The sequence below is a fragment of the Aythya ferina genome (genome assembly GCF_964211825.1).
Source record: "Aythya ferina genome assembly, chromosome: 1".
NCBI lineage: Eukaryota > Metazoa > Chordata > Aves > Anseriformes > Anatidae > Aythya > Aythya ferina.
Window position 1 is genome coordinate 126348498 of NC_140296.1, and position 12785 is coordinate 126361282.

The window sequence follows — 12785 nt, forward strand, 5'->3', positions numbered from 1 at the left end:
TAGCGATACAAACAGGAAAATAAACTTTATATGCATAGGTTACAGACATGCTTTGTGTACAATTTTCAGCAACATTTTTTCATTTGCAAACAGATTCTGTATTCATTGTGAAAACTTATGATAACAATAGAGGAAAACATACTGTCACTACTGTACAGCTACATGGATGAGAAAATGCTGAATGACTAGAGAACAATAAATTCAATTAATTCTGCGCAAATTCCAATAAAAACCCATAAAAGTTCTGTTTTCTTAAGTTTAACCGAAGCTTTATTTCTTAAGCTGTGACTTCACAGTCTTCACCTTCAGTAATTTGCAGAGGGGAGGCATACAAGGAAGGTTACAGCATTTAATGGGGGAATGGGGACAATGCCAAGGCAGAAGAACAGGGAGTGCTAATTTGTTCTCAAATCTCACATGAGGACTGTTGGAAAAGGTCATTAAAAAAAAAAAAAAAATCAAGGAAATTAATCCCAGATTCTGCTTCCTAAATTTAAGTAAGCTGGAACCAGAAAGACAAACACAATGGCAAAATGCAAATAAACCAAGCAGAGTAAATCCAGACAGAACTCAAACAGTAACAGAGGCCGCATGAATAAATAAAGTCCCTAGGATTAAACCAGATTTATGCTGCCACTCAGCTTCTTTCACAGACATACAAAGCTGTAATTGACTATGGCATAGTGGCCTCAGCTTCTGTTCCTCTGAAGCCACTGTCCAACCAGGTAGAAAAATAAAGGTCTAATTCACTGGAAATTCTTTCATTTACAAAACTAATGGAATAGGGTTTGTTTTTATGCTTCTGTGTCAACTTCAGATTTATCTTCAACTCCATTCTGCTCATCTTTCATTTCTGCATCTTCAGTGTGGGTGGTTTGAAGAGTAGTAGCTGACTAAACAGAGACAAAAAAAGCCTCCATTATTCAAAATTGCTAAATTTGCAGACAATACCACAAACACCATTTGATGTCTATCACTGGGACACCTAGACTCCTTGCAAGACTGAATTACGATATTAAGACCTTCAGCTAAGAGAAGCTGAAAAATTCTTTGCGTTTTTTCCTGTATCAAAGTAACCAGAAGCAGTTTAGAGCAGTCTGAGAAGTAATACTAGTATTAGGTAGTTAAGATTCATAATATGATATTTACATGCTTGCCATGTAACACTTTCTTAAAAGGTTCTTCTACAAACCAAAATTTATTTAGGAAGCCTCTACAGAGAACTCCTTTCATTTTCATACATTTTCATTCATTTTCATACAAAATCACAAATATGAAATAGGCCAGATGGCTTCTGTTAAAAATATATATATATATACAAACACATGCCAATTCCTGATACTATCTGACAGTGTATTGAACAGAATAAACAAAGTTGATTCTTTCCTAAAGTAAACGGGAGAATTGGAAGAAAGCATGCTGTCTCTCTACAGCATCTTCAGTGATGTGCAATGGGAAGACCATGAATCTGCTTTTTGTGAAAATGACTCTACCAGCTGTCCTTCTTAGGGACTGAGGCATACATTTTTAAAATTATGAGAACAGCCCCTTTCATACTTTTACTGGATATCAGTTGTTTCAGTGATCTTGTATGTATGGCAGATCTTGCAATACACCACACTTACGGAAAGATACTAGACTCCTAGCAGCTGTGCTACCTGGAAGGAATCTGCACAGCATAGCCAGACAGCTAGCAATTAAAACTTGCAGTTTCACATGTGAAGATTCCTACAAGTGAGGTAATTTTAGTTTGGTTGCTGTATCTTTATCTTGCTGAGATTTTTAATATAAATGAATAAATAAAGACAATGGATGGGTATATGTGTCAGTATCTAAAAGGACAAAATAGCTTCTTCCCAAGATCCAGCAGGCAAGGGCCATTGCTGACATGAGGCTGCCAGGTATGTAACTACCCTGTTCACGGACAATGACAGAATCAGGGGGGATGTCTGCATTTTTGTGTTTGTTTATGCTTCTCCATGAGAAGAAGAACCAAATCCAGAAAAATACTGCTACTCTTTGAAAACAAAAACAACAACAACAAAAAAAATCAAGGTTTTTCTCAGCACTACCTGTATGACAGGCATAAAGTTTCAGTAGATTGGCCATGTTGACACCAGAATAGACTATTCTTCAGAGATGACAGTTCAAGGAAAAAAGGCTTTTTTTTTTTCTTTTCCCCAGTTCTTAGATGTTACCATGTTCTCACTTCACCAACTTCAACTGCTTTCTGATCATCACTGCTATTTCAAAATCAGTTGAACTAACTAAAAACATTTTCTGTCATATCCTTGGTTGTCTTGTTCAAACAAGAAGGCTTAATTCATTCTGAGTGTTGCCTGCTCCATTATTTTTCCCCAGAGGCACCTACTTGAGTGCTTTCCCACTCATATGAGAAGTGAGTGGGAGAAGTAAGCTGAATACCCAAAACTCTATTTGTTGTCTAATATATGACATCACCTCTTGTGGTCTTCTGGAGCAGTGTTACTTACCTTTAAGTCTTTGTCTGCAAGCCTTTGGAACATGTTGGCATACATCTTCTTCTCTTTCTCATGCTGCTCGCGTATTTTTTGCTGACAAGTTACTAGTTGCACTTTGGCAGCTTTGTTACTCGGATAGAGTTGTATCACCTTCTGGAAATCTCCCCGGGCCAACTCAAAGTCATTGACAGCCAAGTGGGCTTCTCCACGTCGGAAGAGGCCTTTTTCATTGCTGCTATCCAATTCAAGTGCCTGCATTTAAAAAAGGAAGAAAAATTATTATTTTTTTTAACTAACATGCAGTCAGAATATCACTAACTGCTACAAACTGAACCTTCTGATTTTCAGTCTTGTCGGACTTACTAATAATTCTAATGTATTTGATTCCATTTAAGTAGAAAAAGATATAGTAGGCCACCTGACAGAGAACCATCAAGTCTGAGAGTTAGTCCTGGCTCTATCCCAGCTCTTTGTTGGACTTTTGCCAACATTACTATCTTCTTTCATCCACTTTGGTGGACAAAAAGCTCAACATGAGCTGGCAGCATATGCTCGTAGCCCAGAAGGCCAACTGCATCTTGGGCTGCATCAAAAGAGGAGTGGCCAGCGGGTCAAAGGAGTAAATTGTCCCCCTCTCCTCAGCCCTGGTGAGGCCCCATTTGGAATATTGCATCCAGGTGTGGAACACCCAGCACAAGAAGGATGTGGAGCTGTTAGAGCAGGTCAAGAGGAGGGCCACAAAGATGATCAAGGGGCCAAAGTACCTCTCCTGTGAAGAATGGCTGAGAGAGCTGGGGACGTTCAGCCTGGAGAAGAGAAGGCTCCAGGGTGACCTTGTAACCTTTCATTACTTAAAGGGAACTGATTAAAAAGATGGAGAGAGACTCTTTGCTCAATCAGAAAATGACAGGACAAGGTAGAATGGTTTTAAACTAAAAGAGGGAAGATTTAGAAGGAAATTCTTCACTCAGAGGGTGGTGAGGCACTGGAATGGGTTGTCCTGAGAGGTTGTGGATGCCCCATCCCTGAAGGTGTTCAAGATCTGCTTAGATGAGGTCCTGACCAACCTGATCTAGCGGTGGCGCCCCTGCCTATGGAAGGGAGGTTGGAACTAGATGATCTTTGAGGTCCCTTCCAACCCAAGCCATTGTATGACCATGTCTTCCTGTTTCTAATTTCTGAATGCTCAAATATTCTTAGTTAAATGTATCAGCGAGTTAGTAAAAGATATTCCAAATACCACTACGATCTTAAGGTGCTGGGTATTTTCGTTGTGTGTTTGCTACTACCCACCTGCCAGCTGATGATAAAGTTCAGATGCCACATGGCCTGACATTCCTCAATTATTAAAGCAAGAGATAAATTGTCAGACCACTTGAGCATAGTAAGAATGAATAAATCCTACTACCTTGTTGCAGTTCTCCAAAGCCTGGGAGTACTCCTTCAGTTTGAGATGGCACATAGCTAGATTAAGGTGGGCAGCAAGCCTCAAGCTCTTGGCTTTTGTATCCTCCTCCTCAGAGAGTCCTGATTCATGCTCCAGCCATGACACAATCTTCTTATACTGTAATGCTGCCCGTTTGTATTTCCCCTCCTGTAAACAAGACAATTTAATTTTCCACACAGCTCATCACAGTAACTTTCACCTCCCCTTTGCCTCTTCTGCTTACCTGAAGCAATACATCTGAAATACTTCAGACTAATCAGAACAACTTCTATCATCAAAAGTATACTCCTTCTGTCATAGTATATCACTACTGCATAGAACAGTAAATCTTAAGGAATCATACCACCTACTGGTTTCCCCACTAAAGCTGTGCACATTGGCCAGCATTGATACTTTATTCTCAACTACCACCTTGTGTTCAACTTCTGATACAAAACAAGATGGGCCTTTTTCAAAACAGTACAACTAACACCACACAATAAAAATCATCATGAAGTCTGCCTTCTGCTCATCAAATTGGTTGAAACACTGCTTCTCCACATATCTCTACCCAAGTCGAAGTTGTTCATTCACAGCACCATCCCACAGCAGGAGCTTATACTGTAACCTTGCCACTACTCAATGTTTGCCCCAAAGTTATCTCTAGGTACAAACAGCTCTGATACAGAGAACTACAGAACAGAACAGAGCAGCAAGCATTCAGACATTGCAACTCGGAGCCTTTAAAAAAAAAAAAAATAAAGACACCTTCTCCCCCCCCCTCTAATTCTTCCCTGTAAAATGACACAGAGAATACCAACACCACTCTAAAATGACCGAAGCTGTAGATCATCATTACCAGTTCATAACATGGACTAAGAAATGATACTATTATTTGGGGTTTGTAATTTACCTTGAAGTACTGAGTGCCTCTCTCTTTCACCATGCAGCTTTGTTCCAGCTTCTCTTCTGTATTCATTTCCCAAGACTCCTTAGCCTATGCAATTAGGAACAGTTCAAGACAGCAATGTCATTTCTTGGGAAAATGTATGGCTACACTATTCATAACATCAGTACAGTAAAGATATACTTGGAAAAAGCAGTTTTACACTACTACTAGAAACTGAGCTCTAGAGCAGAAGAGACACTGACAGCAACAGACAGGGATCCAGTAAGGATAATTTAACCCAAGAGCTCTCAAAGTCTCATCACCACCTACTACAGCAACTTCCTTAATTCAGGTCAAAAGATCAAGGACACCATTGTCCTCGTTTAAGCTGCACCCACACTTCTTCCCCCTCCCCTCCTCCCAGTCTGTTTGGAACTTCATCTCCTATTCCCACCTTTTCAAAGCTCTTGAGTTTCACTTCATACTGTAGTTCTGCATCTGGAGGGATCTGAAATTTCTCCTTCCCAGCACTTCCAAAACCATAGCTGAAAGATTGGGGGAGGGGGGAAAGTTGAAAAACTATCCAAACAACCATGATCTCTTACACAGGAAGCTTGAGGCAAAACAAACAAACAAACAACATGCAAGTCTGCCTACATAGCATTATTGCAAGACAAAGGCTCAAACAATTCCAGATACTTTTCCAAGATTAGCAAGCACAAGATAGGGGAGAGTTGGAAAAAAAAAGGGATTCATTTGTCTATTAAATGCTTTTTTCCCCTTTTTTTGAGCTTGCTGTTGTTTATGTGAAGGGAAATCAAGATCAGCAAGTAAAAAAAAAAAACACATATACTTTGAAATTATACACATCCTGCTTTATATTCATAGTCCAAGACTGGTTATTTTCTTCAGAACATCTGTATTCTATTCTAACTATTCTCAGAAAAGCAAAAACAGCAATGCACAGATTAAGTAAACAGCTGTACACTTAAGATAGCATAAATCTGTTGATTAACAGTAAATGCCTGTAGAAAGGCCTTTCTGCCCTGAAACTCCATTAAGAAACTGCATACTAGCAGGAAAACCCTCAAGATAAGACTGCTTTGCTTTTTTTCTTCCAGATTCAACTCCAGTTAAAAAAGCTTAAAATAAAAACAAATAAGTTAGAGTTGGTGGAAATAATCAGTGCAAACTCCACTTATTTTAAATGTGTTCACACTGTAAGGGGAAAATTCTGTTTTTAAGAACATTTACTATTACAACATTATGCACTCATACCTCCGAGTTAGGGCTCTCTGAAACCAAGAACAACTGTGATGATCAAAGGTTTGGATATAAATTTGCCTTATGAAATCTCGTGCCTCACAGAAATCTTGAGCCTGTTTTTCCAATCTGCTTAAGAATACCATTGAGCATTTTATAACAGCAAAGATACTCTTAACATCTCACTACATATCGCATAGGGCTGCTTGGAGGGCTTATCAGATCTTTTCCTATTCTGAGGCTGTTCTTTAATCCAGGTATCTTTATATGCACTTCTGTACAGTAAGTAGTTTCATTAAGAAGGGACACAAGAATGTCAGTTAAAGAAAGCAACAGTATCTGTTTTAATACTCACTAGGATCAACACTATAGACACTTAAGTCAATTTCATTTTTAATGCTACTACTTCATAACCTAGTGGCCAAGTAACCTTAGCTTTGTACTTTCCATACATCCAATTTTCAGGTCTGACGAAGTTTGTACTACAGAACTGAGAAGATCTGAAGAACATTGCAACAGCATACATCATCCCTTCCAGATGTTAGGAATAAGCCTTCAAGTATCAGAAGATCAGGAACAGCTTACTTGGATTTGAGATAGAAAATAGATTCCTCAGATTTCTCCATTTTCTGTATTGCTTTCTCCAGACCATGAGGAAGATCATAATTATCACCTTCTCCAATCTCAAACTGCAGCTCCCGCTTGTCAAAAACACGATCTCCATATCGGCCTTCAAACTGGACTGTCGACAAAAAACAGAACAACCCAGAGACAAATCAGAAGTTAACTGTGCATGGTAAGGGGTAGGTAGCACATGTAATACAGGTTATGCCAAAGCCTCCTCCTAACCAGTCTTTTCTAAGCGTTACAGATGTATAGTTAGCTATTGGTAGCAAATACAACTTCTGTTGCTGAAGTTAATAAACCCTCCCCCCTCATCATTCATCCAGGTTGTGTTGGATTTTTTTTCTACTCCCACAACAAATGCAAGAACTAATCTCCTCTCTTGTTCCTCTGCAAATAGAATTACTTTATTAGAATCATTTAACTTTTGTTATCAGATCAGCACTTTATCAGATTCAGTGTCTCTGAAGAACATAGTTACTCCTTGAAAATGTAAACCTCTCTAGAAATAAAAGAATGAAAGCTTACCCTAAGTTATGTCACTTGGTAAAGGAGATAAGCTAGGTATTCCTCTCTCTAAGGACAAAGAAGTTGTAGGTAAGGAAAAAAGTTCTGCCTTCTCACACATAAAGCTATGTACTATTTGTATAATATACTTACTCTCTACAATAGCACCCTCATTGGGCTTGGAGTAGCCTTCTCCTTTCTTACGGATTCTTCGGATGATGCCACCGTCTTCATCATCAGTGAGGTCCTCCCCCTTAAACTCAAACAGCTCTATCTGTGTAGGGAAGAAAAGTCTTGCATTTATTCTCATCACGTCAACTCAGTAACCCATGGAATTTGTACTCCAGAGTTCTTTGAAACTATAGCTGTTCAGACAGCCAATGTCTTAGTTAACATCCTGTAAGATATTAGATAGCCAAGACTATAAAGATGCTGTATTTAGTAGATAGTGAATGGAAACCAACAGATGAGTTACAGATGATAATTCAGGCTTTTATGGCTTTTTTTTTCTCCAACAACTTTGATCTCCCAACAGTACAAATTAGATCCTTTAATTCAAATAACTGTGAGAATGGCTTTTAAGTTATACTTACATGAACCACAATACTTAGGGACTACTGAAAAAAAAAAAAAAAATTCTTGGCTTCTTTAAGAGTTGTCCAAAGGACAGTAGTTTCGAGACTTCTGTATCATTCTTTCCTGCATGACTGAACATAGCTACTGTTCTGGTTTTATTTCTCTTGCATTCTCCCCTCTAGACTTGCCTTATCATTATGTATTATGAGTTCACAATTGATTTGCTTGGATTGTCACACTCAAAGAGTTGCAGTCAACAGCTCATTATCAAAGTAGAGAACAGTAACAAGCGCTGTTCCTCAGGGGTTGGTTTGGGACTAGCATTATTTAGTATCTTTGTCAGCAATATGGACAATGGGATGGAGTGCACCCTCAGCAAGCTTGCTGAGGACACCAAGTTGTGAGGTGCAGTCCACACACTGGAGTGAAGGGATGCCATCCGGAGAGGGACCTGGACAGACTTAAGATGAGGGCCTGCATGAAGCTCATGGAGTTCAACAAGGCCAAGTGCAAGGTCCTGCATTTGGGCTGGGACAACCCCAGCACAAATACAGGCTGGGCAGAAAATGGATTGAGAATAGGTCTGAGAAGGACCTCGGGGTGTTGCTTGACGAGAAGCGATGTGCTGTTGTATCCCAGAAAGCCAACCATATCCTGGGCTGCATCAAAAAGAAGCATGGCCAGCAGGTCAAGGGATGTGATTCTCCCACTTTATCCTTCTCTTGTGAGACCCCACCTGGAGTACTGTCTTCAGCTCTGGGGCCCCCAGCACAAGAAGGACATGGAGGTATTAGAGCATGTCCTGAGGAGAGCCACAAGGATGATCAGAGTGCTGGAGCACCTCTCCTATGAGGACAGGCTGAGGGAGCTGGGGTTGTTCATCCTGGAGAAGAGAAGGCCCCAGGGACACCTTATAGCAGCCTTCCACCAATATCTAAAGAGGGCCTATAAGATACCAGGAGAGGGACTCTGTCAGGGACTGCTCTGATAGTACAAGGGATAATGGCTTTAAACTAAAAAAGGGGAGATTTAGATTAGATATAAGGAAGAAATTCTTTACTGTAAGGATGGTGAGGCACTGGAACAGGTTGCCCAGAAAGGTTGTAAATGGATGTGTTCAAAGTGTTCAAAGCCAGGTTGGATGGGGCTTTGAGCAACTTGATCTAGTGGGAGGTGTCCCTGCCCGTGGCAGTGTGGTTGTAATTAGATGATCTGTAAGGTACCTTCCAAACCAAACCATTCTATGATTCTATGATCATTCAGGGGGAAAAAAAAAAAACCCAAAAAAAAGACAAAGAAGAAGCCAGGATGACCAAACTCTTTAGTCACTGGAAATAAATATATTTGTAAAATACCTTGTTTACAACAGAAACATGATCTGTCCTCTACCTTTTATCTAGAATTGCTGCTGCAACAAATTGTTTAGAATTTTTAAAAGCTGGTTTTAATGCAATTGACTAACCAGCCTGAAACTTCTTCAAATGGTCTTTCAAGTCTCTAATGAAAATCACAGTTTGAAGTGGGAGTACCAAGACAAGACAGAAAAAACACATCTAGTCACAAAAGAAACTTTGTCTAACAGCTACAAAATTAAGAAGATGTTTTGTTATCCCATCTTTGAGTAAAACAGTAGTAAAAATGACAAAAAGAGCAAGCCAGTCTATTCAGCATTGTTTATACTAAGTACCTTGTTTGAACAACAACAAAAAAAGGAAATTCAAAGCTATTGCTGTTGAGATTCATGACACTGAACTAAAGATACACGGAATGTAAAAGAAACTGAATATTCATCTGCACAAGGAGTATTTCCAGCTACCATTTTGATAGATATCTAATACAATTCTGGTCTTTCTATTCAGTCTGTCTGAAGCAAGCTAGATCACTTCAGAACATGCCACTGATAACATTACAGTTTTTCCCATTTCTTTTTTAACCACCAAGCCCTGCGCCAATATTCTACAGAATTATGAATTAAAAAGAAAAAAGGACATCCATTATTTCAGGACATAACCAAGAGACAGTCTCCAAATACTGATGTAGTGATGAGACAGCTACTAAATCTTTCAACATCAGTTTTAGAGGCAACCATGTACAAAAAAAAAAAAAAAGTGCTTTCTTTGTAGGACAATTTGTACACAATTTTGGTGCAATGATGGCACTTGCAAAGGAACCATGCTGGCATTGCTTTATTTATTAAATTTATTTTTAAACAATGTAAGAGAAAGACTAAAGAATGAGTGACCTTCACAGATTTTAAGTGCCTAACCCTCCTATTTAAAAAGATACTACATCACACAATTTCTACAGTGAAATATGACTTTCATTTGTTCTTTGAGTGTACAGTTTTAGCGTCTGTATCTCACCTCAAAGATCAGCGTAGCGTTGGGAGGTATCTTTGGTGGGCTCCCAGCTGAGCCATAGGCGTATTCTGGTTTACAAGTAATCCTACAAATTTCGCCAACCTTCATAGTTGCCACAGCAATGTCCCATGCTTTGATCACCTCACCTGAAGAAGTCAAATTTCAGTCGTGATTGCTAGGCACACATGAAAGACATCATCAACTCTGAAATCGAGCATTATCACTTTTAGTATACAAAAACTAAGACAGAGCAGAACTACTAAAAGACTCGTGCCCATTCTGCTTTACATATGTCAGTTTTAACTGCAATCAAGTTACAAAGTTACTTGGGCACTCAAATTTGTGTACATTTCTTCATTCTAGATATAGTGATTCTTTTCCTCCCCTTGCTTCCTTGCCCACTGAGAATACAAGTTATCTAGACACAGACTATTCCTGAAGAGCCTGGCACAATCTCAAGTGTGGAGAAAATAACAATAAACTCTTTGGAGCAGAAGGTCTTAGGGTGAGAGATTGGTTGCTTGTATTTTGAAAACAACACAAAACAACAGCCTTTTCTCTCTGTACTTTATCAGTTGGCAAAGACCAGCAAAAGTGGTAACTAAAAGTTACATGCACTTGTAACAGAAGGGGGGGGGGGGAGGCATAGTATCCCTTCTAACGAGAAAAGGGAACAGAAGCTGTAATCTCAAGTAACAAAATCCTCTTATTCAAGCTCTCCTACTCCTGCCTCCTTTAAACTCAATCAGACCCGATTATTTGAGTAAACTTGGTATCATCCCAGATTTCAGGACACTGCAGAATTGATCTCCAAAATAAAAGAGCAGCAAGTAGATAACTGCTAGTGAAAAAACACAGATTGAGTAGTAAGATTTGCTGAACAAGGATGTCTGGATTTTTACGTTCAAAAAATGAAGGCTTTTGATTATGACAGGATTTACTTCAACATTCAGATTTGGGTTAATTTGGGAATTTAGGGAAAGAAGGAGTACATTTCATCATTCTTCAGCTGCAGCTGACAGTTGCCCCTGTGCACCCTGCCCCAGTATCTGTGCACCCTGCCCCAGTATCTGGTCACAATTAAGTACTCTTGAATTTGAGTTGTTTGCAAAAGTAGTTTGCAAAAGAAAAAAAAGAAAAAAAATTCAACAAAATGTTATTTAACTACCCCTTATCACTCTGCTTCAGGGTGAATTCCCATCAGGTGAGTGTTTCCCCTAAAGGGCTTTGTCTGAGGCTCCATGAATTCTTCAGCAGGCAGGTATACAGCATGCACATTCAGAAAGATTTCAAAGTTCTGATTGTGCTGTTTTAAGTAAATAAACTTAAAACAGCTCTGGAAACACGTTTAAATAGTAACTTTAATATGGGAATGAACCACACACGCAAGGGAACTCCATCTCAATGCTACCAAGGTTAAAACCAAACATGAAATATTACCTTTCCCCAAATCGAATGAAAATTTGTCTCTCCTGTCCAGACTGGAGTCAAATTTTGTGCCATCGAGGAGCCATCCTGTATAATGGACGGTCACTTTATCACCTATCATCGGCGACTCTGTCCCACTGCCTTCCCTCTTGACAACCTGAAAAAAAACAGTAAGCAACACTAAGATGATGAATACTACACCTGCCTATTGGACATTAATTCCCTTTACTCAAGGTATGTGCATTACTATCTTCAGCCAATAAGGGATTTGCAGGTTTGTTTCAGTTATCAGGAAAGGAACTGACCGACTAGAGTGTCTACAGACTAATAGTGTTTTAAATGCAGGAACTTCAAGATGGCTGTGCTGTGATACAACAATTTTAACTGGCAACAGTTGGCACCAGCTTAACAAATCTCTCCACCTATAGTTGCCAATGTCATTTAAACTTCCTTGACAATATTACGTATGATTTTTAAACTTACTCAGAAAAACCACCGAGCGGGTTTTTTTTTTTTTGGTCTGTTTTATTCTAGTATTTTCTTTGCCACTACTGTATCATTACCAAGAAGTTCAGTGCTCTAGGCAAAACACAAACAAGAAAACATCCTGATTCCTCTCGTACGAGGTCTATTCCAATAGGTAATCTGAAAATCTGAAATTACTCCAGTTAAACCTGACAGTTAAGCAAAGCTCACCGGGGGGGGGGGGGGGGGGGGGAAGGAGGGGAATACTACCTGCTCAGTTTCCTAGGGAGGGAACACTGTGAACAGAGAGAGATGCCTTGACCTCACTCTGCACATCCTGCCCTTATCCTCCACCACTTCTGTGGTGCAGCAGTTACGAGCATCAGAGATAAAATGAGATCTACTGATCTTCTTTCCTCCCAAAGAAAGCAAAAATTTAAGCGATCTCTTTAACGGAGAATTGAAAACAGGTATATGAAAATAACATGAATCTAGTAACCAACCTGAACTACATCATGCACAGACTTGTCTAGCAGCTTTAAAGCAATGAATCTGAAATCACTTTGGAAGAGTAACTGCGTTTACTGGAAAATTTACTAAGCATTTCCAAATGTCAGATTCTCAAAAGTGTCGTATCAGGTTATACAACATCAAACACCGATTATCTCATTTTCAGTATTTATACAATACTGATATTTTCCATTTAATTCATTTTCAGGAGACTCAAAATTGATTTCTCGTAAGTATGGCAGCCCTATTTTCAATAG

The 12785-nt window shown here is 39.3% G+C and overlaps 1 protein-coding gene across 1 annotated transcript in view; it reads right to left on the reverse strand.

Moving 5' to 3' along the window:
- Positions 1–12785, reverse strand: part of FKBP4 (FKBP prolyl isomerase 4) — a 14282-nt gene continuing 1497 nt past the window's right edge. Inside the window, exons 2-10 of the mRNA XM_084502733.1 lie at positions 11566–11710; positions 10129–10271; positions 7343–7463; positions 6644–6800; positions 5250–5340; positions 4820–4903; positions 3889–4074; positions 2493–2732; positions 1–893 (exon numbers count right to left, since the gene is read on the reverse strand). Of these exons, the coding sequence (XP_084358859.1) occupies positions 795–893; positions 2493–2732; positions 3889–4074; positions 4820–4903; positions 5250–5340; positions 6644–6800; positions 7343–7463; positions 10129–10271; positions 11566–11710 (1266 nt within the window). The 3' untranslated portion in view covers positions 1–794. The remainder of the gene's footprint in view (positions 894–2492; positions 2733–3888; positions 4075–4819; positions 4904–5249; positions 5341–6643; positions 6801–7342; positions 7464–10128; positions 10272–11565; positions 11711–12785) is intronic.